The sequence below is a fragment of the Peromyscus californicus genome, unplaced genomic scaffold, assembly GCF_007827085.1.
Source record: "Peromyscus californicus insignis strain IS unplaced genomic scaffold, ASM782708v3 Scaffold_6__1_contigs__length_162567912, whole genome shotgun sequence".
Lineage (NCBI taxonomy): Eukaryota > Metazoa > Chordata > Mammalia > Rodentia > Cricetidae > Peromyscus > Peromyscus californicus.
The window spans coordinates 12,979,094-13,006,941 of NW_026294584.1; the positions used below are offsets into that span (position 1 = coordinate 12,979,094).

Below are 27,848 nucleotides of genomic sequence, written 5' to 3' on the forward strand. Positions count from 1 at the left end.
TGTAGTGTGGTACTCTAGACAACCTTAACAATGCAGCATGTTTTCAGCCCAGCAGCACTTTCAGTTCTTATTTACATAGATATCTTTGAATGTGAGCATTTGCCGGTATTAAAATGATTTTCTTAGGAAAAGTTTTTGAAAGTAAAAACACTAGGTCAAAGAGAGTAAAAGCTGTTCGTCATTAACAAATATTAATTGTACAAATTAACAGGATTCACTGAAAGTTCCATATATCCACACATCAGGTCCATCTACCCTTCCACCCTCTCCTCACCTCTTCCAAGTCCCATGTAGTTCTCGCTCATCTTTTTAACATATTCTACTCATGAAACAAAACATATACTTGTTTTGTCTCATGTAACGTGACCTACTCCAATTCTGCTTCCCTGCAAACAACAGACCGCCCAACAATACACATATGCCACATTTGAACCGTTCATCTTTCTGGTCTGGGGCTGCAGAAAAAGAATTTGCCAGATGCTTTGAGTGCTGTGGACTCGTCATCTCCCGGTCCCTTTGCTGTCTCCAGCCTCCCTCGTCACTTGTCAGTGCAGAGCAGGAATCAGGGTTGCTCTTAGGGGCTTGGTTGTTGTAGCTGTGAGGAACTGGATTTCTCATTTGTCTTAGTGAGGTGTGGGTTGGTGTGTAGAACAGCTACTGATATGTGTGTGTTACCTTGTATCTTCTCTATAGATATATACACACACGGATATATCATGTGTATGCTTCTCTAGTGAACTCATCAGTTCTGGTAGTTTCTCAGCAAAGTCTTTTTGTGTTTAAAATATCTGGAAAGCAGGATTTCACTTCTTTCTTAATTTTATAATTTTTCTCACATGTGATCTCTAGAGCTAAAATCGAACAGTAGTGATATTAGATATCCTTGCCTTACTCCTGACTGTAAGAAATGCTTTCAGTTTTTTCTCCATTCAATATATTAGTTATATGTTTGTCATGTAACAACCTTTAGTATGTTGAGATATGATCCTTCTATACTAATAAGGCCTTTCATCAAGAAGGGGTGTGGAATTTTCTCAAATGCTGTTCTAGATCTCCTCAGAGGACCGTGTTTACTCATGTACCTCACTTCTGAATTGTGCACACTGAGCTATTCTTGCGTCCTAGGAGTAATTCCAACTCTATCATGGTGTACATTTCCTGTTTTGATTTCTGGAAACAGCATCTCACTGTGTAGCCTAGAGTATCATTACCTCATTAACCCATATTGGCAACTAGCATTCTTCCTGCCTGTCTTGTGAATGTCAAATCACTAGCATTCACCATGCCTGTCAGCACGAGCTTTTCTTAACCAGTGTTCATGTTCACTTTGCACACCTTGAAGGTTTTTACGTCTGTTTGACCAGAGACACTCTTGTATAGTTTTCTGGGTTTTTGTTGTTTGTTTTGCTTTCCTTTTCTGTCCTTCTCAGGCTTTAGTAGCTGGGTCATGTTAGCTTCCTAGAATGAAGATGGAGAGGTTTCTTCCCTTTCTCATCTGTAGTGTGCACTTCTTCATTGGGAAACTTACTATCATTCAATCTCATGTTTTTATTGTATTCTTAAATTCCTTAGATTCAATTTTGGTAGGTCATATTTGTTCAGGAATTATTCTATTTCCTCTAAATTTGCTACGTTATGAACATTTCCCCCCTAGACATGTTCCCTAATGGGTCTGGAGAGATGGTTCAGCAGTTAAGTGCACTTGTTCTCTTTCAGAGGATCCGGGTTCAATTCCCCAAACCACATCAGGTGGCCCACAACCACCTGTATCTCCAGTTCTGGAGGCATCTGACACCTCTGGCCACTGTGGACACCTGCATTCCATGTGCATATACCCACACAAGACAGATATATAATTTAAAGTAGTAAAAAATCTTAAAAAATTAAAAATCCCCTAATGATCCTGAGTTTCCAGTAGTACTAAGCATATGCTTTCCTTTTTTAAGTTCTATTTATTTAGCTCTTCTCTTTTGGCTAATTGAGTGCTCAGCAATTTGATCTTTAAAAAAAAAACACTAAGCTGGGCGGTCATGGTGCACACCTTTAATCCCAGCATTTGGGAGGCAGAAGCAGGCGGATCTCTGTGAGTTCAAGGCTAGCTTGGTCTACAGAACAAGTTCCAGGACAGGCTCCAAAGCTACACAAAGAAATCCTGTCTCGAAAACAAATAAACAAACAAACAAACAAACAAACCTAGCTCTTTGTTTAATTAGCTCTTTAAAGATTTATATTTATGTATGTGTGTATGAATGTCATGTGTGTGAAGTTCTCCACTGAGGCCACAAGATTGGATCCCTGGAGTTTGGAACCCATCTTGGTCCTTTGGACAGGCAGTGAGTGCTCCCACCCACGGAGCCATCTTTCCTCACTGGTCCCTGATGGTGCTCTTTTATGCTCCATTTTAATCGCTTGTGTCCTGACCAGCCTTCTGTTTTTGGTTTGGTTCATTCTCACCTTTCTACAAGACTTGGATGCATCACCAGGGTGAGATCTCTTTATGGGGTAGGCGTTCACTGCCATAAACTTCCTTCCTAGCACTGCCTATTCAGTTTCTCTTACTGTGCTCAGAGAAAACCACCTTGTTAATTCTTTTCCATCTAGGTAATGTACTGGAGAGTGGGATCGTCAGTTCACACACTACTCCTGCCTTGGAACCCAGACAGCCTTCGGGTCTAACAGTGAGGTCAGGTGCTCTGGCACTTGGTGCACAGAAACTTATCTTCTGATGAATCATCCCCTTAATAAATGGCAATCCCCTTTATGTATTCCGATGTTCCCTTAAACTCCATTTTGCTGGCTAAGTGTGGCTAAACCTTCTTGGTTCCGGATTCCGTTTGTTTGGACCATTGCTGTCTGTCCTTTCACTTGCAGATGCTGTATTTTACAGGTGAGCTTTCTTACATATTGCTGCATCTTGCTTCTACATCCATTCATCCAGTCTGTGCCTTTTAATTGTGGAATTAGGATCATTTACACTTAGAGTTACCACTGGAAAACATACTAGGTTCTATAATTTTCTTCTTGTTTGTATCTTAGTTTCTTCTTATTCACCTTTAAAGTCTGATGGCTTACTGTGTTACTGTTCGATTCCTTGCTATTTTTCTTTCATTAACATACCTTTTAGTGGTATTTGAAAACACACTATATTTTAGGAACATGGCAGATATACTCTCCCCAAATTTTTGCCATCCTATTACAATCTGATAACATACTACCACTAATGAGGATATTTGTTTAGTACACACATTCTTTGCCACGTTTTGGAATGTGGGTAAAGGGATGTGGAGAATGCAAAGAACAGAAATACCCCCATGAGATTTCAATCTCTGTCAGCCATGAGACAAACCACCTGTCTCATGCTTCTTATGTGTAAAATGAAGGGGATGGGTAGAAGATCTCTACCGTCTCTTCAACTCTAAAACTATAGATCACCAAGAGAAGTTCCTCTTATTGGTTCAGATATTCTTCTCTCAGGCTCTTTCACAGGTCAGAACTGATTTTAATGATACATCTCATTATGTTGTAATTTATAGAAGAATACCCCAAAATGGGAAGCCCCCTTATTTTTCACTGAATCCTATACAAAGTATCTAAATTTGGAAAGGGAATTGAAAAAATCATTTCATGTGTATCAGTATCAGTGTGTTTTGTCTGTCTGTATGTTTGTGCACCACTTGCATGCCATGTCCATGGAAACCAAAAGAGAGCATCAGATGCCCTGGAACTGGAGTTACAGATGATTGTGAGCTGCTGGGAGTGCTGGGGGGCAAACCCAGTCCTCTGGAAGAAGCCCACTCACAGAGAGGACACTCAGCCGGTAACTCAGCATGGCTGCCTCCTCCCCAGCCGATTTCTGCTCAATGCTCCGAAGTCCTGACTTGCTGTTACCTTTGTCTGCTCTTTCAACCAGTCTACTTTAGTCATTTCTGCTGCATGTTTTGAGTACTTTATTTGATGATGCATTGCTAACTATCTGTTGCTTCTATCTATCTGCTATTTGCTATTATTGCTTTACTTTAGTTTGTTAGCTACACGCTTTATAAATTGATTTAAATCTAAAGGTATGGCTATTACAGATCATTTTCTGGATGTTCAGTGTACACACACACACACACACACACACACACACACACACACATACACACACACTTCCCCTCTCACTCTCCTTGTAATATCAGCACTGGAGAAAGGGAGACAAGAGGATCCTTGGGACTTGCTGAGACAGCCTAGTCTAACCAGTGGTTTCTAGGTCCCAGTGAGGGACTCTGACTCAAAGACAAGGTGGATGGCTCCTGAGAAATGACCCCTGAGGCTGACCTCTGACCTCCCCACACATACGCAAAAGCACCCATACTCACGTACAACTGCATACTCACACACCAAACATATACGCATTTTAGAAAATCCTGAAAGTAAGGAAAAGCAAATGTTAGAGAAAAAAAATTTATCCAGACAATCTTTGTTCAGATACATTAAAATATTTTTAATTATAGGGTTCAAATAAATAGGAGAGCTTTTCTGGGTTAGTAAGACAACTGAACAAACCACAGCAGTGAGTGATGGAAAACAAGTTCCATGGTCAACTTCAATGACGTCTGAAAGACTTCCTGTGCATTGTTTCCTAAGGCCAGGCTGCTGGGGCTCTCGTGAGTTTGTAAATATCATGTATTCTCAGTGTTTGTTGCTGATAAAAATGAGAGTTTGAGGCACAGATTTTTGTGGTCAGTAAAATGACATACTATCCCACAGAATTATCTCTTCATTTAGAGGTGCAATGAAGCAATTAGGAAAAAACCTTAACCAGAAGCTTCTACCCTTATAGCTTCAATCTCCACAAGTTTTAAAGACTAAGTAATTCCCCAAATGAAGAACTTTTAGTTGGAAGAGTAAAAAATGGTACTGTTTCTTTCTGAAAGAATCGTTTACTAAATATCTTTGGAGAAAGAAAAATGCATGATTTTGAAAAAAATAAATGAATAAACTTCTTTACCCTCCCCCTCCTGCCTTCAAAAACTCATGTTTGATTATGGCTTTCACGATTGGAAAAAAACTGCAGCTTTTTTAGTAAGTGCTCAGTGTGTCCATAAGAACATGACTAAACACTGCCAAACACACGCCTTAGACGTCAAGGCTATGAGCGCATTCTGACATCACGGACTGAAGATGGTAAGCAGGCACTTAAGTTTTAGCAAGGAAGACATGCTGTCCATTAATAAAGAAATAGGACAGAAACATCAGAGGCTGATAGGAGGCATGCAATCAGCGAGTGTGAATGGCCTCTGGAAATACAATTCAGAAACCCGAATGATGTAAACAAGCCATCCGTGGTCCAAGGGAATCGAAGAGGAGTGTGATGGGAGCTGCACAAGGCCCGTGGTGGCTGCAGCAGTGTGGACCACAAAGAATGCAGTGCAAGAAAGGAACAGTCATCCAGGACTAGGCCACGTTGGGTTTGCAGCCGGGATAAAAGCTTGGACTATACGCAACTCCTTAGAAGCCACGGCAAGATTTGAAGTGCAGGTTAGCACGATCTGATATGTATCTAATAGATATGAGAATGGATTTTGTGTGAAGAATATAGAGTACAGGAGGATATGACTAGAGGGAGTAGATCAGTGAGACATCCATTACCTTGTGACTTTGGACAAGACCCAGGATCTCTCTAAATTTTGGGCTTTATCACCTCTCCAACAGGGATAATTCTGCAGAGTTACTGACAGCAATAAGTAAGAGAATACACATACAGCTCACAAGATGATGGCGGCTATATGCCAGTTATTTAATAATAAATGGTAACCTGAGAACATAGAACATAGAACAATGAGGTTGATTTTTAGTATTAAGTAGGGTGGTTTGAATAGCCACCGCCATGGTCTCTATGTACTGTATTCCCTCTGAGGAGCTACCATTGAAGTAGAACCTGACCATGACTCTGAAAGTCTGCCATAGACACACCCATCTCCATCTGCACTCCTTGCCTCACTCACGCTGAAGTAACTTCGTGAGCCTGGAACAGTCTCCTGGTTCTTAGACTTGGTTATCTTCCTACCATCACTCTACGGCATTGTAAGCACATCAGTACTATAAAATCGTAATGCTTTTCTTCAAATAAAAAGTCTTCACCACAAAAATCAAGAAGCTCAATAAACACAACACACCTACTACAGTCACTGCAAGAAATAGAACATTTACCAGGAAACCCAGAAAGTCCACCAAAGCATTTGTCAAGCTGTGAAAAAAGAAACAGGTAAAGGTGCAGGACAAACAGGGTCAAGGGAAGAACAGACGTGGGAGGAAAGCGGAGGCATGAAAAGAGGAACGCAACACTCTCAGGACTTTCCATACTGAACCTCCCCAATCATGTGTAACAGAACGCACCTACATCCCCGAACACAGAGAAGGTGGGAGAGAAGAAAAGAACGGAAGGGAGGAGAGGGCCGGATGGGAACACAGGAGAAAGTGGAGGCAGCAGCCTGAAATCAGGAAAGCCTTGACAAGCAGCTGCCAGTCTTCGAGCTCAGAGAGCTGTTGTCCACTTTTCTTCTGCTACGAATCTGCAGGAAACCGAAGTTTTCTGGAAGAACGGTTAGAACCACATCCTCAGAGCACAGCCGGCAGCAGGGAATCGCGAACATCACCACCAAGAAGCGTTTTGCTGCTAGGTAAGCATTGTGCTTAGTTTGACTCACCTTCCCAGAAACCTCTAGTTCTTTCTTGTCCTTCAGAGCATGACCAGACAACATTTTCATTTCAATAATGCCACCCAATATGATGAGCGGTATAATCACTATGAGTAAAAGTGTTAGCTGCCAGCCATAGATTAAGGATATGATAATTCCTGTCCCGAGATTTGCTACATTCTGGGTAATTCCAGCAAGCCTGGAACCCATAGCCTGAAAAACACAACAATTAGAGACACATTTTTACATTAACTGTAAAATACACGTACTCTTAAGAATTAGGACAATTTGCTTTCATGCAAATACACTAATTGTCTTCTCAGTTACTAAAGCTCTGCTTTAATTTTAAGTTTATTGTGTTTCTAAAATGAGGATTTCCCTGACTTCTACATAAATATAAAAGAGATCAATAATCCAGAACTAAGATGTTCTCTCTATTTTGATTCCTTTTTCTTTTTTGGGTGTGTTTGAATCAAGATATGTGGGTGCATGCGTGTTTGTGGAGTACACGAACATGAGTGTGTTGGCGTACTCACCCATATGGAGGCTAGAGCAGGATGCAGGGTGGCTTCCTCTGTCGTTCTCTGCCTTACTGCCTTGAAACAGGCTTTAACCATAGCTTGCTCCTGAGCTCCTGGGGTCCACCTGTCTCTGTCCCCCAATGCTGAGGTTACAGGTACATGCAGCCATGGCCTGGTTTTTTTTACATTGAGTGTTTTGGATTCAAACTCAGGTCTTTGTGCTTGCAGAGAAAGTCTTACCTACTGAACCCTCTCCCCAGCCCTGGCTGATTCTTCAATACCAAGACATCGTCATGTATCAAAGCGTGATCACTAAAGCAAGCTATGTAAAGGAGACTGGCCTGGCAATGGTGGAAGTTTCAACATTAGGCACCCAACTGCTTATAAATTAAGACTAACATTTTTCATTAAGGGTATTAATTCATACCTGGGCTCATTTGAAACACTTATTAGGTGTCATTTACTTGGACTTGGGAAAAAAATATGGAGCAAAAAATTACGAAAAATGTGTGCGTGCATGCGTGTGTGTGTGTGTGTGTGTGTGTGTATGTGTGTGTGGTGCAGTCAACTAAACTTCTACTGAGGAGACCCTTTGCTATGTTATGCACAAGTCAAAGAGCAGAGTGACCTTTAAAGGGCTCTTCCCACACATTTCTCATGTGAAGATCAAGAGAAGTGACCTGGAGACTCTGTAGGATGGGGATGCACTCAGGTGCTCCTGGTCTTAGCTCCTATAATCCTACCCAGAACTCACTCCCCATAGCAGCTGCTGATGGACAGAAACACTCAGAGCATCTCCCATGGGCACAGTAGAGGCATTTCCCTGGCCATAACCTTTAAGACATAGGCAGATCCTGCTTTGGTAGGTCTTAGGGCCAAAGAATCAAGATAGATCACAAGATGACAAAATCTGGCTATCTGAGGAAGGTGGGAGAGTCAGAGCCTTAGCACTAGCCAATCTTATTAGGATATTCCTCCTAGAAGAACTAGGAAGAATATTCCTACAAAAATCACACTTTCCCTTCCATCAGACTCCTGCCTGCATGACATCATTGAGGTCTTCCTTCCTTCCTTCCTTCCTTCCTTCCTTCCTTCCTTCCTTCCTTCCTTCCTCCATCCCTCCTTCCCTTCCAACAGCTAGGCAGTCCCTAACTCTATACCCTGCCTCCAGCCATCCTTTTGCACTTTTTGATAGTCTGACCCACCAAGAAGACTGTGTGAGGGCAAGAGTCTTGTTTGTTACATGACATACATAATTACGTCTTGTGTGTACATTGTGTCCTGCACAACTCATCTTAAGTCTTTACTGTTTGATTTACCCATTTAAAAAAGATAAATATAAAACTAATTCTTGAGCTTTACAAGGCTTTGAAGAATTTTCCAACTCGCCTATGTGGTTTCATATTCCGATCTATTTTAACAGAAGCGCCATCTATTACTGCCTGTAAAGTCAGTGTGTAGTTCTGTCTTTCAGGAGGCTGGAAAGATGAAGACTGGCACCGAGGCCCAGGGTTGAGGGGGACACAATGGGGAACATGTGTGAGTTCTCACACCAGCTTCCTGAAGACTATTGCTGTGAAGTGGTGGGTACAGAAGAAACCAACTTCAGTCAGAAATCAAAATTTGATGATGTGGCAATTCAAAGCTATTCCCTCCAGGCAGGCAACAAGTTTTAATATGTGTTTTGTTTTCTACGATCATTTTAAGGAAGATTTTCTTCCCTCTGCTCTGAACTGTAATGTCTAGAAACATGCTGACAAGATGCACATGTGTCTTTTCTTGAGTAGCAATTACAACTGTCCCTTGATTAACTTGAGCAGGAAAACAGACTGACCCTTCGAAACGTATTATTAATACTTCCCCTTCTATTAGCAACCCTCACACCTCAAATAAGCCTCCTGGGCAGGATACCACACACAGAGGGTCCTTTCCTAATAACTATCCTTGGTGGGCCCTATTAATTGTATGAAAAACAGCAATAACAAAAGAATGCCTCTAAGTTATATCCTATGCAATGTATAGTTCATCTTATACCTTAGCTACAATGCATGTGATATCCCAGTGCGTTAAACGAATATTTATGTTTTCTTAAAGACAGTCACTAATACCTATAAGGGAAAATCAGTCCCATGCTGGGGATCAAAATGGAAAGACACCACCCACCCACAGGAAGGAAGCACGTACCCCTTTAACATTAGCAGCGTCACTGGCGAGCCTGGTGGTCAACGTGCCAGTACTATTTTTATGATCATCAAACCAGCTTATATCCTGTAATATAAAAGGTATTTTTTTTAAATCAGAATGCTCTATTTAAGAAACTCTTAGATATAGGAGAATGTGACAGCATCAGCTATCACATATCCCCGGCATTTAATATTCAAAATTTAATGTTCAATAGACAGAAGAAAGTTCCTATACAAACATGTAACTGGACTATTTGTTAATTTACGTAAAAAATGTCTATTTGTCTCCAGCAGAACTCTAAGTATTAAATTGTGAAGAGTAACATGTCACTATCATCATACAGCCTCAACTCAAGGGAGAGAAGGCACAGGTAAACAAATTCACGCTGTCTTGACAGTTATTAACACTCTGGACAAAAACCTATCAAAGAAGGACAAAGAAGTAAGGGACAAGGTAGAGAAGGGGCAGAGAAGGACTTTCTAAGGGGATGTGTGAGCAGATATGAAATGAAGGAAAAGATGAGAGCCTCTGAGAGAGAAGATGTAGCGCTTGCAAAGACCAGGGCCAAGGCACACTCAATCTTAACTAAAGCTAGCAAGCTGTGTAGCCTAAACAAACAAACAAACAAACAAACAACAAACCCACTGTGTTTATCTCTAAATCTGCCTCTTCCTCTGGATCCTTTTGTCCTACTGGGGTCCCCCTGAACCTTCCACAACCGTTGTTGAAGTTACCTACAGTGTCTTGAAGACACCATGTGCTGGACGGGGGTACCATTGCAGATGACCTCTGTGAGGCAGATGGGAGATGTACATGTGCATGGCCTTTGGCAACTGTGGAGACTATGGACTTTTCCCTGATACACTGCCTCCAGATTGGGATGAGGTTGGAGGTAACACCACCAGCTAGGAGGCTGATGAACAAGTGGAGCAGAGGTGAACATATTAAACAGAAGGGGAGTTATTAGGTTTCAGTCTGAACCTCTGCAGGCCCGACCCTCATGTGCACATTACCCCACTCCCAATATACACAGAATTTAAAAAAATAAAATAAATCTTAAAACACCAATGAAACAACAGCCCAGGAGAAGTCACTGTCCTGTGGAACACTGACGCTTCTGAGCTGGGTTCAAGTGCCTCCAGCTTGCCTGGGCTAGGATGCTTGAACATTCAGTGATCATAAAAGGTTTAAAGTCATATGCAAATTTCTCACAATTGATAAAAAAAAAAACAAAAATCTTCCCTCTTTCAACTGGGCTGTCCTGGAATCCCTTTCCCAAATCCCACTTCTTTAAGGAAAACATCCTCACTGTCTGTTTGGAGGGTCTTGAAGGTGCACACTGTGAGATGCACCCTGTCCTGTTAAGTCAGGGAGCTTACACTGCATGGAGAGCGAAGAAACTAGGCAGTGAGGGGTGGTGAGTTACGGCGATGACCTTGGGTTTGTGGAATGAGAGGCATGGAGGGTATCTCCTGAGGGCAAGAGTCATGACCTGGTATCCCAGCTTCACAGGAGAAGTAAGGAAGAGTGAGGGATGAGGGCTACTGAAGATTACTTTGGCTTCTGTGGTCTTTCAATGCTGGACCAAAAGGCTGGAGGAGAACCTACTCGGAAGACTCTATTTGTCTCAAGTCAGTCTGGTTCCTTGTGCCCGCCTGCAGCAAACAGACTGCAGGTCCTCAGCCTACATCTAACTACAGATGGCCCACCAACATCTCAAGAGGAGGCTGAGGAGACCCGGGCAGCCTACATCTAACTACAGATGGCTCAACAACATCCCAAGAGGAGGCTAAGGAGACCCGTGAAGGATCTCTATTTGAGGAACTTGACAGAGCTTTTACAATCTGTGTCCACAGAGCACAAGAGAGAAGTCCTACCTCCCCACCTCCGGGTGCAACCATACCTGTCTCAGCATGGATTTGAAAACCATGTATCGGAGTCGCTTGGTGAGGATCTCTCCAGCTTTACCAAACATGAAGCCCTGTGAAGAATGAGAATGCGTCACACAGAAGGCTGACCGGAGACTCAGACACCAAGCACACAGCAGGAAGTGGATCGATGCTGTTGCGGAGGCAGGATGAATGTGGAGTCACAAAGCCCCATTCCTGGGTGTGCTGTACTGCTGTGACTCTACCCAGGAGCCAGCGATGTAGCTGGAGTGGTGGGAGGGCTAGCAGAGGCCAGTTTTGACAGTAACCCATGGCTCCCAGTCAGCAACAAGGTGTGGGGGCGGGGGGTACCACAACTGCGTGTACATGCCCCACCCACCCCATCCTCGATGAACAACAGCAAGCACTTAGAAAGCTGGGGCACTCTACACAAGCTGTAAACAAAATTTATCATCCAACGGGAACATTTGCGAGACAAAAAAGATGTGCACTGCTCATGACTGCACAAGAAGCTAAGGGGAAATCTGGGAAAAAGAAATTACAGTCGCCCCTACATGAAGGAGGCAGAGAACAGTCTTAGCTTACAAACTGAAAAAACCAAAGTTTGGGACCAAAGCAGATCGAGGAAGGTGGCTCACCAAGAGAAAGTCTTTCGCACTCTACCTCCCTCCCCATGCTTCAAGGCTACGCACTTCAATGTCTGAGGGAGGGACAGAGTAACCAGGAAAGAACAGCAAGACGTGAGTGGGCCACCATGCCAGGCCACATCTTCGAAAGGAGGTCAGCCACGTCCTCGATAGGATGACCACGGGGACAAAGGAAGCAGCAGTATTCCCCGTTCCACCTGAACTGGTAACCACAGCTGAGACACAGAAAAGCCGTGTGGGAAAGGCTGTGTGGTGCAACAGAAAGGGGAGTCCTAATTCCATCCCTGTGACCTCTGTGGCATCAGGAAGTGGAAAAGGGCAGCCAGATATTCTTCTGTGTTCCCAAGGGTACTCCGGGTGTTACTGAAAGAAGGGGGACTATGTAAGTGAAGGCCAGATGGGAACACAAACAGGTTTCTGCTGTTGGATCAAATGACATGTGATCAAAAGGTCTTCCTCACTTTGAATTTGCTAGACTAGATGGGCTGCTTACTACCTGCCTGCAGTGTGCCACAGGGAAGCTGTCACTGTTGTTTTTGCTGAGAGCTGCCTTCTGCCACACGGTGGGCGACATGATGACCTCATAACCCGATAACCATCATGCTTAAAACCAAACTGGGGGTTGAACAGTTGACAGGTTTCCAGAGGCCACAGGTCAACAGTGGCATAACTGGGGCCTACACCAAGGTATGCAAATTCCTGAGCAGGATGGGACCCAGTCTGACCTCCCGCCCTCACTCATGTCCCTGCCCACTTCTCAGATGAGCAGCTGGGCATATTCCACCCTTCCGTCATGGACTGTGCTAAGCCGTTCTGAAGTTCACCGGCTGTCTCTCAATGTGAGTTGGCAGTCTTACCACACTGAGTTTGAACTCAGTTTCTCCAACAAAGCCAGACTGTGAGGGAATAGCTTTCTCTCCTCAAGCTTCACCATTCTAACTGCCAAAGCAGGAATGACCAGCTCAAAGCCGCCTTCCTTCCAATCTCCTGCCCACTCCACATGGAGCAACTGAACCTTCTCCACACATTTGAGACCCACCCTCTTGCTGGTAGGCAGTGTCTCATTTATTCTAGCAAAGTGTAGTTCTACAATCTTATAAGCATTTAGTCAAAAAAACTCTTTTATTCATTTTTTCCCTCCAACAGTGTTCAGGAACTGCGTTTTGTCTAAGAAAATATTAATACATGTCTAGAATGCATTAACTAGGGGCTGGAGAGATGGCCCAGCAGTTAAAGGCACTGGCTGATCTTCCAGAGGACCCAGGTTCTGTTCCCAGCACCCACATGGTGGTTCACAACCATCTGTAACTCCAGTTCCAGGGGACTGGTGTCCCTCTTCTGGCTTCTACTGGTACATGGCATGCACATGGTGCACAGACATGCATGCAGACAAAACACTCTTACACATAAAATAAAATTTTAAATAAATAAAAAAATGTATTAAAAGAAATATTCAGAGTTTCAGCTAAAAGATTCCATGTGGTTAATCACTGATTCACTCAATAGGACGTTACTTCCCAATGCCTCATACATCCAGGCTTTCTCACTTGGTCATAGTTCTCTCAATCATCCTGAGGTAACCTTTCCCGTATGTTGGAGAAGGGAAGCTCGGGCAAAGGCAGCTATGGCTAATTGTTCCACAGACACATAATTGGCTCTGTGTGCAAATGACAGAAAGATCTAGGCCTAACCCCAGAGTCCACGCTGCACGCCTTTCCAAACAATAGAGCAAGAGCATTTAATGTTTTGCAATTGAATTTGAGTCATATGATTTTCAACCTACAAAAAGTGTTAAAGACGTAAGTGCTTCTCTCCTTTTACTGACTGGCATTCTTTTATCATTGACAGGGTTCTTTCTGCTGGGTGTGGTGGCACACGCTTTTAAGCACTCAGGAGGCAGAGGCAGGCTGATCTCTGTGAGTTCAAAGCCAGCCTAGTCTACAAAAGTAAGTTCCAGGACAGCTACAGCTAGTGTTGTTACACAGAGAAATCTTGTCTCAAAACTAATAAAAAAAAAAAAGAAAGGAAGGAAAGAAGGAAGGAAGAAAGAAAGAAAGAAAAAAAGAAAGAAAGAAAGAGAGAGAGAAAGAAAAGAGAAAGGAAGGGTTCTTTGTAGCAAGAGCATAGTGACAAACATCTCAAACTAGTTTTTAAATCAGTGTGATACACTTGCAGAATTCTCTTAGTTTCTCCCTCTCTCCTTTTTTCAAACATAGAAACACATTTCTCTCAGTATTAAATAGACCCACGATACTTAGCTGCAAACTTACCCGGTTCTGATGTCTCCATCTTTGTTCTAGCACATTGAACATCCCCTTACTCTGATTAGGTCGAGGGTTGTGTTTGGGGAAAGGGTAGAGACGAGGAAAGTAAGAGGTGGCAGAACCGTAGGACTAGTACAGCCCAGGTCATGATGGAGGAACCACACACACAGAAAAATGAAATACTTGTTTGCACAATCTTCAGAAATGAATACAGAAATGATGTAGACACTTACCTGTAAGAAATATGTAACAAAAGAAATCATTCCTAGGACCAGAAAAAGCAGGGAAAACAAATTACAGTTCTGTTGTTTGGTTTCAGGATCATCATCTCTTGTAAAAACCTGTGACAAAGTATTTGAAGGGTTGTTAGTTCTATGGCTGAGAAAGGTATTCCTCATGGAGCCCACTCCCCATCTCAAACAGTCTGGAGGACAAGACAGACCTTGTATACTGGAACAAGGTTGGTTTCCAGAACACTGACCTCTAAGGCATCTGTATTCTGCCTTCCTTCTAGACAGAGGGGGGGTCTGCCATTCACAGATTCACCCAACAATATTGGGGGGGGGTCCATATAGATTAATGCATGCCACCCTACTATGGAATAAATTGCAATAAATTCTCTCTACTTGGAATCTTGGCAAGGAGTAATACTGTTCAACAGCTCATTGTTTTACTCTGTAAAGATTTCAAAGTGTTCCAAGCTGTCTGGGTTGATTATTTGTACTATAGGGAGCTCATCCCTAAAGCAATGGAGTCTCCATCTCTCAGAGGCATTGATTATGGGCCCGTGTGAAATGTCACCCACTCACTTTGGCATGATGACTGGTTTGTCATTATATGGCTCTTGTAAAGGCGATTTTATTGTCACAATTTCATGGGTGCAACTCCCGTGTCATTCAGCAGCAGGTGTCCTGGTTCTCTGGCTCTTACACTCTTTCTGCCCCCAAAGGACAGCCCATTTTGTCAACTGTCTTTTATCCCTATTTCTTTGTGTTTTACCACTAAATGGACTCAGTAGGGTGTGTGTGTGTGTGTGTAACAATAATAATTATAAAAGAGTGGATGAATTTGAGAGGGGGTGGGGAGTAGACCTAAGGAGTTGGAGGGGGTAAAAGAAGATTAAAATGATGTAAATACAGTATTCTCAAATGAAAAAAATTAAGAGCTTAAATAAAAAAAATTATGTTTCCTCTTACAAATTATACTTCTATTCTCCTATCTTCAAGCCATGTGAAGAGTCATGTTTTTCTGGTTTATCGTCAACGGTACAAATAGAAACAATTCATTCACTCTTCATTGGTAAACACAAACAAATACTCAGAAAGGACACCAACACTTACCCCTATAATCCTTGAAAATATTACGGAGAACGCTGGTTGCATGCATCCATTTACAACAGCACAAAGTACACCAATGACCAAGTAAGGCCATTCAGTTATGTTTAGTTTTAGGATCTGGCCAAACGAAACTAGAGGCACATCTTCCTCCTAGAAAACACATCCATTACAATAAGATAGTTTACAAAATTGATAACGTGGGGGCCAGAGAAACATCTCAGCAGCTGAGAGCACTTGCTGATCTTCCAGGGGACCCATGTTCTAGTCTCAGCACCCGTAAGGCAATTCATAGTTATCTGTAACTCTAGTTCTAGGGGATTTGATTCTGGCCTTTAAGGGTACTGCACACACACGGTACACAGGCATCCATGCAGACAAAACACTCATACACATAGAGGTATTATTTAAAAATTGATAATTAGGTTTATCATCTATAGCTCCATCCATATTATCATTAATGAATATAACATAATTCCTTATTGACTGGCAGTACTATTTCTGAAGCTAACTCTGACAGTTTCATTTAAAAAACTAATGATGTTGTTACCAACACTCTTGGCCTAGACTTCACAAAACAAGAATATTTATAATTGGGAACAAACAGAATAGAAAATTTAGTACTGGCAGATCCACCAGCGTCTCACTCCTTTTAAAAATCATTAAACTGTCCTAACACATAATAATTCTGATATTATGGACATCTGAGGTTATAAAGAATATGTGCTTTTAACTCTCATAAGCCTAGTCTTGGTTGGCTATATGTTTATTTACATATATTATGTCTGGACCAGCTCCATCCATCTGCACAGACTCTTCATATATATTAAGAGTACAAGGGCATAAAGGCATACAGGCAGGGCTGCGTCCCACTTGCTATAGTAGATAGTAAAATGAAGGGTGGGGGATGGAGCTCATCGGTAAGGTGCCCAAGTGAAATGTATGAGGCCCTAGCACCACAAAAACAAAACAAAACAGCACGATTTTACTAATGACTTAAGATTTGTTCAACATTCCTGACTTTAGGAATTCCTGAGAGTGATGGCTAATATTGTCAATTTAACAGGACCCAGAATAACCAAGGAGATACGCCTCAGAGTACAGCTGCAAGGGGTGATCCAGATCCAGACCTGCTTAACTGCCCTGAGAAGACCTAACTCTGGGGCTGAGTCAAGGGGCAGGGAACCGAACACAAGCACATCACTCTGCTTCCATCTTAAGCCCACCACGATGAACTTTACCCTCAAACTGTGAGACACAATACACCCTTCCTTCCTCCCTGAAGTTGCCTCAGGTGGGTATTGTGCCACAGCAAGGCCATTAATAATATAGACCACTATTGTGGAATATTAGTTTAAGATGTGTTACATTCGTTTATGTTGTGGGATATTTGGTTAATGATGCAAAGATGTGTTGTATTTTTTATGTTGCATTTGTTTAACTCTGTGAAGGTGTGTTACTTTGCCTGTCTAAAATACCTGATTGGTCTAATAAAGAGCTGAACAGCCAACAGCAAGGCAGGAGAAAGGATAGGCAGGGCTGGTGGGCAGAGAGAATAAATAGGAGGAGAAAGCCAGGTTCAAGGAAAGATAAAAGAAGGAGCAAAAAAAGGAGAAGAAGAGGAGGATGCCAGGGGCCAGCCATCCAACCACACAGCCAGCCACAGAGTAAGAAAGAAAGTAAGAAGAAACGTAAAAAGCCCAGAGACAAAGTGTAGTTAAAGAGAAAAGGGATAATTTAAGTTAAATAAGAAAAGCAGGTAAGAAACAAGCCAACCTAAGGCTGGGCATTCGTAAGTAAAAATAAGTTTCTGTGTATTTATTTGGAGCTAGGTGGTGGGCCCCCAAAGAGAAAAAAAAAAAGAACACAAAAAACAAACAAACAAAAAACTACAGACCACTACAGTTTCTTTACATAAATCCAAAATTAAAAAAAACTCCTATGAATTCTGACTGTAAAATGTTTTGATTTTTATTTCTGCAACAATCTATAAAGCATGACAGAAGGCATCGAAACAGTCATATCTTGTTTTCCCTCCTACACCAGCTCCAGCTCACCCAACTAACAGAGACACAAGGAGGGGTGTGGGGAGGGTTTAAGAACTAAGACTGCAGCCACATCCATACCTGCGCCTCCTGCACACTGACTCTTCTCTCTTGGTCTTGTGGACCATGAGTACCTCTGCAAGTTGATCTCCTTATTAACGGGGATTTTGATTCTTCTGAAGTCAATTCAGAGGCCTCAGTGTCACTTGGGGATTCATAAGTTTCACTTCCCAGTTCAGTTTCATTTCCTTTAGTCTAAAACAAATAAGAAAGACGGAGAAATTGGTTAGGCACAGTTAGACAAGAGGAACAGCTCATAAGCATCAGCCTGAGGAAAACCATGAAATGTTTCAAGTTTTTATGGGACAAGACGGGGTTAAGCTGCTCTGCTTTCTCATGTGATGAAATGAAAACCGTGAAATGAAAAGGATTGCACCAAATACAACGACTCTTAGGTAGCCATTTCTGTGCTGCTCGGTTTGGCAACTGGACACAAACCCAAACATCCAGGAAGCGGGAATCTTAATGAGGAAAATGCCTCTATAAGATTGACCTTTAAGCAACTCTGTCGGGTATTTTCTTGATTTATGATTGAAGTGGGAGGGCCCAGCACACAGTGCCATCCCTGGGCAGGCGGTCCTGGGTTGTATAGGAAAGACCGAGTAAGGAGAGGGAGCAAGCCAGTAAGCAGCACTCCTCCGGGTTCCTGGCCTGACTTCCCTGGATGATGGACTGACTATAAGCTACAGGATGGAATCTACCCTATCCTCCCTAAGTTGTGTTGAGTCCTGGTGTTTTTTCACAGCAACAGAAAGCTAACTCAAACCACCTTTTTCTCTGGGGCATTCAGTCAATCAAGTTTGCTTTGAACTAGTGTTATCAAAGGCAATGTGGTATATTCCATAATGTGAGTCACACCTGCCATTTAAATTTTTCTAGCAGCCACAACAGAAAATGTGAAAATGGTAAAAAATCAATTTAACTATATATTTAATCTAGTGAATCCAAGATATTATTGTTATCCAACTTATACATTCAACATGTAACAGTACAAAAAGCTACTGGAATATTTTGCATTTTTTAATACTAGACCTTCATAATCCCAGTGTTCATTTTGTACTTAAAATATTTCAAAATCCAGATTAACCAACATTTAAACGCTCAGTAGCCACATGTGGCTACCTTGTTAAACCTTAATTATCCTTTTTAAGCTTCTCTCTTTCCCAGAAAAAGTATCACAAAACACTTGCCTGGTCCTGAATATCCAAAGCACTTTTCCTACTTTTCAAGATAATCAAATCAAATCAAACCATCCATAGCATTAAATAGTAATATATTATTACCAATGTAATTTGGGAAGATTCTAGAGTTCCACTGTACCTGTGTCATGACAAGTTTGAAGTAAATGCCCTTCTCTTTCATGAGCTCATCATGATTTCCTTGCTCCACAATGACACCATCATCAAACCCAGCAATGACGTCAGCATTACGAACTGTAGACAAGCGGTGAGCTATCACGATGGTGGTCCGGCCTTCTCTAGCCTGGAGAGAGAGAAACCAGGCTATGAGACATGAATAATTATATGTAAAAACTCATTCAGTTTATGTTTGCTGAATGTCAGTGCTTGGACAATACAAAACCAGTAAAGCTACAGAAAATAGCCTATGATTTCAACAAATATGTGGGCATGAAGTCTCTCTTTAGCCATGGCGCTCTTCATAATTGATAGCTCTGGTAAAGGAAAAAGCAGTTTTCTTCAATGGAGTAAAACTCCGTGCATCACCCATACCGCAGGGCAGGCCCGATGCTCAGGCGCAGTCAGCCAACACAAATGGGACTCTGGCTTTGTATGTTTGTTTTAAGAGAAGAGAGAGAACATGAAGTTGGGTGGGGAGAAAGGTGAGAAAAGATCTGGAGGGACTGGGGTTGAGTAAAGAATATGATCAAAGCTGGGCATGGTGACACATGCCTTTAATCCCAGCACTTGAAAGGCAGAGGAAGCTGGATCTCTGAGTTCAAGACCAGCCTGATCTACAGATACGAGTTCCAGAACAGCCAGGGCCGCACAGAGAAACCCTGTCTCTGAAAACAAAAGAATAACAACAACAAAGAATATGATCAAAATACACTGTATGAAATTCTCAAAGAATAAATAAAAACATTACAAGAAAATAAATAGATTTTTTTTTTTAAGTAGAGTGCTATGGGGAGGTAGAGACTGAAAGATACTGAGACTCATAGACCAGCCAGTGTTGCCAAATCAGTGAGCTCCAGGTTCAGTGAGACACCGTCTCAAAAAATAAGGTGGAGATCAATTAAGGAAGATAATCCATACATGTGCACACATGTTCAAGTGCAGCTATACATGCATATGCATACACACACGCACAGTCACACATACAAGAAAAAACATAAACAGTGGAATACTATTATTCTTATAATTCAGACCTTGTAAGTACAGCTCACAGACCTTATCCAGAGCGGCCTGAACCACGGCTTCACTTTCTGTGTCCAAAGCTGAGGTCGCCTCATCCAACAAAAGGATCTTGGGGTTGCGGACCAGGGCACGAGCAATGGCGATTCTCTGTTTCTGTCCCCCACTCAGCTGAGCCCCTCTCTCACCAACCAGGGTGTCAAATTTCTACAAATTATTAAAAAAAAAAAGAAACAGGAAAATGTAGTAAAGCAACAAACTACTTCAGTTCACATTTCAAATCGGAATGTGGTCATCACTGGAGCCTCGACAGCAATACAGTCCAGTTCTACCCCTAGTAGATAGGGTGAGCGATGTAAAATCCACAGTAAACTGGATTTCTCCTCTAAGGAAGTTCTTCTGATTAACAGGAGTTTTCACATGGATAGTGTCAGGCCAGAGCTCTGCTCTCTGAACCTCGGGGTGACAGCGGACAGGCACAACTCACATGGGGCAGTTTCATGATGAAGTCATAGGCGTTGGCTTCCTTGACAGCTTTCTCAATCTCATCCATGGTGACGTTTTCTCGGCCATAGCGAATGTTTTCAGCGATGGTGGTGGCAAACAGCACAGGTTCCTGACTCACCACGCCAATGATTTCCCGCAGATACCTCACATTGATGGTCCTGATGTCCTGTCCGTCAATGTTGACCTGAAATAGAATGCGTGGTTTTCACTTTAGAATCACGGAGTCAGAATGATGGGCAGTGGTAACTGCTGCTGTTGCATGCCCACTCACCACGCCCTCTATGGGATCATACAGCCTCTGCAACAGCTGGACAGTGGTGCTTTTCCCACAGCCACTGTTGCCAACCAGGGCCACCATCTGTCCACTCTGCACCTTCAGGTTGAGGCCCTTCAAGATCTGCAAAAAAGGTGAGATGCTAATGCTAGGGCAATTCCCAGACACACAGATCTATGTGTGTTCTATGAGCTGAAAGCTGAAGTCAGTACTGGGTTTAAACACATAACATACATGTGATTTTGTTTTACAGTATCTAAAGGAGTATCTCTAGCCAACAAATGATTGAATCACAGATTTATCATATCGCCGTACCTTAACTCCACTTCGAGATGGGTAGCTGAAGTGGACATTTTTAAATTCTAAATTTCCCATTATACTGTCTGGTTTGTGTCCCCTTGTTGAGAAGCTGTCAATGTTTGGCTCCTAAACAGAAACATATGTTAGGCGATCACTAGGTTACGATAACTATCTGTAGGGACACTCTGTGGAGAGAGGAAGTAAAAACAAAACTGACTCGATCAGAAAAATCTTTTAAGTAGATGGATGGATCAATGGGCAGGTCAGACTCACATTGTCAATGATCTTGAAGATTTCATAGGCTGCCCCTCTTGCGTTTGCGAAGGCTTCTATGTTTGGGGCAAGATGTCCGATACTGAAAGTCCCAGTTAATATAGAGAAGAAGACCTGAGGATGGGGGCCAAAGCAAGCCATTACTTAGTGCTCAGCACAATTTTTCTCCTTTTTCCTCTAACATAACCAATTTCATTTCAAAATGACAAGAATAATTGACAGGGAATACTGGTAAGAATAAATGGCAAGAATAGTGAGTACTAAAATATTTTAAGTTTATGACTCAGAGATTCAAGTTTAAAACCTGGTAATCAGCTATATTTACCATTCCACACTATGTACATTGATCAAAGTATTATACTGTAGTCACCAAAAGTAAAATTTTGCGATTCTTTGATTGAAATTAAAAAAATAATGTAAATTTAAATTTAAAGGCGTAATGTGCTTAGAATTTGGAGATAGTGTTACTTGCTTCATCACACAGGGTATACTTTCTATACAATCATCATAGTAAATAGAAAGGTTTTTTTCAAAGATTCAGCATTTTTTACCTAGAATTTCACAAGAATAAAATGAAATAAACACAATGAAAATGAAAGAAGACCAGGTCTGTACCTGGACGAGTACTGTACATCTTCAGGACATTCTCTTCAAATCTCTGGCCTTCAAGTTGACCTGCTCTGTCTAGGCTGCACTGGATGCCACTGACTGCAAATGCTCTCCCAATCCTACAGCACACACCTACGGTGTGACTCAGTATCCCCAGTTCACCATCCCATACTGTGTTCTTTTTGAAGTCTAATGAGCAGGTATTTGAGCTTTTGTTCGTTGTTTTATTCAAAACACTTGCTTCTTGTTACTAAAGACTCGTCTTTTCTCTATTGGAGCTTCACAAGAACTGAGGTCACTGCTCATTTCTAAGCCATACAGGAATACGACTGTGTAGCACGCCTAGTCTTCACGAGGACACTAAAAGCTATGGCACATGCTCCTGTCACATCTGTTTGGTAGAAGAGATAAGAGAAGCCAGAAGAGTTTAGACAAGTGCTCCGAATCATGGATCTGGTAAAGTCCAGCCAGAATTTGAACCCAGTGGGTCTGGTATAAAATCCTGCATGCACTTCTCGGATGTTCCTGCTTGTAAGACAGATTTGCACTCAGTGAACGTATGATGCATATTGCTCATCCAAAGCTGGGGCTGCAGCTCAAGGGTAGAGGTGCTACCTAGGCTAACATGTGTGAAGCCCAGGTTCTATATGCTGTGGGATGTCTTTCTGTATGCCATGAATATGTGTTGCTCTGCTTGGTTGATAAATAAAGCTGCATTGGCCTATGGCAAGGCAGTTTCGACAAAGGTGGAAATCCAAGCAGATAGACAGGAAGAGAAAAGAGAGGCAGAAAGATGCCATCCTGCTGTCTAGGGAGCAGTGTGTAACGGTACACAGGTAAAGACACAGAACACGTGACGACACATAGATTAACAGAAATGGGCTAAGTTTAGTAATAAAAGCTAGCTAGCAAGAAAACTGAGCCATAGGCCATGGCCATGCAATTTGTAATTGATACAAGCCTGCATGTGTTTACTTGGGTCTGAGTAGCTGCAGGACCAGGTGGGACACAGGAAAACTTCCAGCGACATCTATACTCAGCATATGAAATAAATAACACTTTCTCTATATCACAGTAAGCAGGACACAGCTCTTATTACAATCTAAGCTCTTCTACTTAGAAATATTTAACTTCTCAAAAATAAAAAACTACCTTAAGGGCTGGAGAGATGTCTCATGTTGCTCCTGCAAATGACCCGAGTTCAGTTCCCAGCACCCATGTTGGGTGGTTCACAACCACCAGCTAATAACTACCTGTGACTCCAGCACCAATGGACCTGACACCTTCTTCTGGCCTCCAGTGGCACCTGTACACACATGCATATGACACACATATATTTATACATATACATAATGAAAAATAAGATAAAATTTTAAATTACCTTAAAAACTGTAGATGGGGGGAGCCTATTCCTAATCAAATAGCCTCATAAACAGTATTGAATGGGGTTTAAAAAAAATAGAGGCGATTGGACCCTGGAATCTACAAGACCCACTCCGTCACCTAAACCCACCAAACCCATCATCTTCTCCCTGGCCAACCATCCTCCACAAAATCAGCAGCCCCGAGAGGCACAAGCACCACCTGAACTAATTGGAAGAAGAGCAGCCCATGCGTGAACAGCCCTCTCCAGCAACATCAGCAGATCCTATAGGCACAGGCACAACCCACAAGAGCTGGAAAAACAGACCCCATAGGCACAAGTAAAGCCCACACCAGCTGGAAGAACTGGACAATATGCTGGACCTAGGCACCCAAGCCCCCACAAACCTCAGTGGAGATGACCCTACTCAACCTGACAACCACCCTATCACTAGACCCGTTGGCCATTCAGGACAAAAGACAATAAAGGAAACAGACAGACAATAAAGGAGCAAAAGACTCCAGGAAATCTGGAACACCATGAAAAGACCAAACCTAAAAATAGGAATAGAAGAAGGAGAAGAATTCCAGTTCAAAGGTATAGAAAATATATTCAACAAAATCATAGAAGAATACTTTCCCAACCTAAAGAAGGACATGCCTAAGAAGGTACAAGAAGCTTACAGAACACCAAATAGACCAGACCCCCCCCAAAAAAAAGTCCCCTGGACATATAATAATCAAAACACTAAACATACAGGATAAAGAAAGAATATTAAGAGCTGCAAAGGAAAAAGGCCAAGTAACATATAAAGGCAGACCTATCAGAATTACACTCGACTTCTCAATGGAGACTCTGAAAGCCAGAAGGTCCTGGACAGATGTTATGCAGACATTAAGAGACCATGGATGCCAACCCAGACTATTATATCCAGCAAAACTTTCAATCACCATAGATGGAGAAAACAAGATATTCCAAAATAAAACCAGATTTAAACAATACCTATCCACAAATTCAGCCCTACAGAAAGCACTAGAAGGAAAACTCCAACCCAAGGAAGTTAGCCATTCCCACAAAATCACAGGCAATTGATAATTTCATATCAGCAAATCCCAAAGAAGGGACACACACACACACACACACACACACACACACACACACACACACTAACATCACCACCAACAAAACCAAAAATATCAGGAACTAACAATCATTGGTCATTAATATCCCTGAATAGCAATGGACTCAATTCACCTATAAGAAGACACAGGCTTACAGAATGTACACGAAAACAGGATCCATCCTTCTGCTGCATACAAGAAACACACCTAAACTTCAAAGACAGACATTGCCTCAGAGTAAAGGGTTGGGAAAAGACTTCCCAATCAAATGGACCTAAGAAACAAGCTGGTGTAACTGTCCTAATATCTAACAAATTAGACTTCAAACTAAAATTAATCAAAAGAGATGGAGAAGGACATTTCATATTCATCACAGGAAAAAGATCCATCAGAAGTCTCAATTCTAAACATTTATGCCTCAAATACAAGGGCACCCACTGTTAGCATTCAGACCTGCCCCTTGGGGACCTGGGCAATGTGTAGGCAATGCCTTGGCTGGCTCAGGGTTCTAACAACATCCTGCACTCATTGCTACACAGTGTTCCTGTGCATGTGTGGAAGTCCCCTCATAAAAAGTGAGGCCCACGGACCTTCTCTCCTCGCCCCCCTCCCCATCCCTCCCCACTCCCCATCACCCCCGCAACAAGACAGCTCTTCCATCCCTCTCCCTTCCCCCTTCACCACTAATAAAACTCTCCACATGAGCACTATCTGCATGGCGAGTCTCTGTCTCTTACCTGCCATGAGGCACCTTGGCTCCAACCCACCAAGGTCCCTCTCCTGCCATTTTAAAATACAACATTTGGTGCTGTGAACTCAGCAGGCCCTCCCGAAGGTCTGAGACACGCTGGGACCCTGGGACCACAACAGGCTCACCTTCCAGCTCACCCCATCACTCACACCCCCATCCACCAAGGCAACTGTGTAAGTTCCCCCTCAGTCGTTCTAAACATTTCCCTGATTCTAAATAGCAGCTGCAGTTCAGAGCTCTGGGTCAAGGCCAGTTGCGCAATCAGGCTGCCTGGTGCAGGACTGCCTCAGTCCCGGAGGGACCGGCTCCCCCACTCCTGTGCTCTGAGGAATGGAGGTACTCTCCTCACTGAGACCACACCTGCCCCACTGCCTGAGGGATGAGGAAGTGACCTTTGATTATCTGTCACCCCTCTGGTACTCCAACCATAACCCAATATGACAGGCTCTCTTCAGCTGACCCCATCCCACCATCCTTAGAGCTGCAATCCTAAAGTTTCATTAGGCCCAACAGGACTTCTGCGGCCCCATTCCTGACATTTTCCTATGGATGAGACCCCTCTTAGAGCTCGGTTTTCATCCTTGCCTTCTGGCCCTCTACCAAAGCCCTGGTACCTAGCACCGAGTCACTTCTGGCTTAGCCAAGTTAAACAGGACCCCCATTGGGTGTGCTGACGACCCTCTGAATGGCTTGGTCCTCATTCAGTCCTCTCTGAGTCCTGCGGATGCCCGCTACTACAGCCTGCAATAACCCTTTCCTTTTCCTTCTCTCATCCATGGGAACCGTGTCTTCCACACCCTCTCATTCCCCCTTAGAATGCCTCTTACAAAACCTCCAGCCCCTACACCTGGCACCCGACCTCAATGGCCCTAAACTTATTCACCTTGCAATCCATCCATTTGCTGCATACAAGAAACACACCTCAACTTCAAAGACAGACACTACCTCAGAATAAAAGGCTGAAAAAAGACTTTCCAATCAAATGGATTTAAGAAGCAAGCTAGTGTAGCTATCCTACCTAATATCTAATAAAATAGACTTCAAACTAAAATCAACTGAAAGAGATTGGGAAGGACATTACATATTTATCACAGGGAAAATCCAACAAGATGAAGTCTCAATTGTGAATATTTATGCCCCAAATACAAGGGCACCTACATTCGTAGAAGAAACGTTACTAAAGCTTAAATCACACATCAAACCCCATACACTAGTAGTGGGAGACTTCAACACCCCACTCTCACCAATGGACAGGTCTTCCAGACAGAAACTTAGCAGAGAAATAGGGGAACTAACAGATGTTATGACTCAAATGGACTTAATAGATATCTACAGAATATTCCACCCTAACACAAAAGAATATACCTTCTTCTCAGCACCTCAGGGAACCTTCTCTAAAATTGGCCACATACTCAGTCACAAAGCAAATCTCGACAGATATAAAAAAATTGGAATAACCCCCTGTATCTTATCAGATCACCATGGTTTAAAGTTAGAATTCAACAACAACACCAAGTACAGAAAGCCTACAATCTCATGGAAACTGAACAACAATCAAATGAATCACCACTGGGTCAAGGAAGAAATGAAGAAAGAAATTAAAGACTTCCTAGAATTCAATGAAAATGAATGCACAACATACCCAAACTTATGGGACACTATGAAAGCAGTGCTAAGAGAAAAGTTCATAGCACTAAGTGCCTACATAAAGAATTTGGAGAAATTTCACACTAGCAACTTAGTAGCACACCTGAAAGCTCTAGAACAAAAAGAAGCAAACTCACCCAGGAGGAATAGATGCCAGGTAATAATCAAACTCAGGGCTGAAATCAAAATAGAAACAAAGAGAACAATACAAAGAATCAATGAAACAAAGAGTTGGTTCTTTGAGAAAATTAACAAGATAGACAAACCCTTATCCAAACTAACCAAAAAGCAAAGAGAGAATAACCACATTAACAAAATCAGAAATGAAAATGGGGATGTAATTACAGACACTGAAGAAATCCAGAGAATCATCAGGACATACTTTAAAAACCTGTACTCCACAAAATTGGAAAATCTAAAAGAAATGGATGATTTTTCTGGATAGGTACCACATACTAAAATTAAATCAAGACCAGATAAACAATTTAAATAGACCTATAACCCCTAAGGAAATAGAGGCAGTCATTGAAAGTCTCCCAACCCCCTCCCCCCAAAAAAAGCCCAGGTCCAGATGGTTTCAGTGCAGAATTCTACCAGAATTTCATAGAAGAGCTAATACCAATACTCCTCAAATTGTTCCGAGCAATAGAAATAAAACAAACATTGCCAAACTCTTTTTACGAGGCTAAAGTTAGCCTGATACTCAAACTACACAAAGATGCAACAAAGAAAGAGAACTACAGACCAATCTCCCTCATGAACATTGATGCAAAAATATTCAAAATAAAATACTGGCAAACTGAATCCAAGAACACATAAAAAAAATCATCCACCATGATCAAGTAAGTTTCATCCTAGAGATGCAAGGGTGGTTAAACATACAAAAATCTGTCAACATAATCCACCACACAAACCAAACTGATAGGGAAAAAAAAAAAACATGATCATCTCATCAGATGCTGAAAAAGCCTTTGACAAAATCTAACACTCCTTCATGATAAAGG

The 27,848-nt window shown here is 42.3% G+C and overlaps 1 protein-coding gene across 4 annotated transcripts in view; it reads right to left on the minus strand.

Moving 5' to 3' along the window:
- LOC128099286 (multidrug resistance protein 2) overlaps window positions 1-27,848 on the minus strand; it is a 70,009-nt gene that overhangs the window by 18,219 nt on the left and 23,942 nt on the right. For 3 of the 4 annotated variants that reach the window (XM_052721106.1, XM_052721107.1, XM_052721108.1), the window contains 12 exons: window positions 21,354-21,467; window positions 21,096-21,206; window positions 20,778-20,903; window positions 20,487-20,690; window positions 20,036-20,206; window positions 18,945-19,106; window positions 17,646-17,819; window positions 15,526-15,672; window positions 14,419-14,526; window positions 11,289-11,366; window positions 9,386-9,469; window positions 6,690-6,893 (listed from right to left, as the gene is read on the minus strand). In XM_052721106.1, the coding sequence (XP_052577066.1) occupies window positions 6,690-6,893; window positions 9,386-9,469; window positions 11,289-11,366; window positions 14,419-14,526; window positions 15,526-15,672; window positions 17,646-17,819; window positions 18,945-19,106; window positions 20,036-20,206; window positions 20,487-20,690; window positions 20,778-20,903; window positions 21,096-21,206; window positions 21,354-21,467 (1,683 nt within the window). Of the gene's footprint in view, window positions 1-4,484; window positions 6,575-6,689; window positions 6,894-9,385; window positions 9,470-11,288; window positions 11,367-14,418; window positions 14,527-15,525; window positions 15,673-17,645; window positions 17,820-18,944; window positions 19,107-20,035; window positions 20,207-20,486; window positions 20,691-20,777; window positions 20,904-21,095; window positions 21,207-21,353; window positions 21,468-27,848 lie in introns of those variants that run through there. The other variant, XM_052721109.1, reaches the window with a different exon arrangement.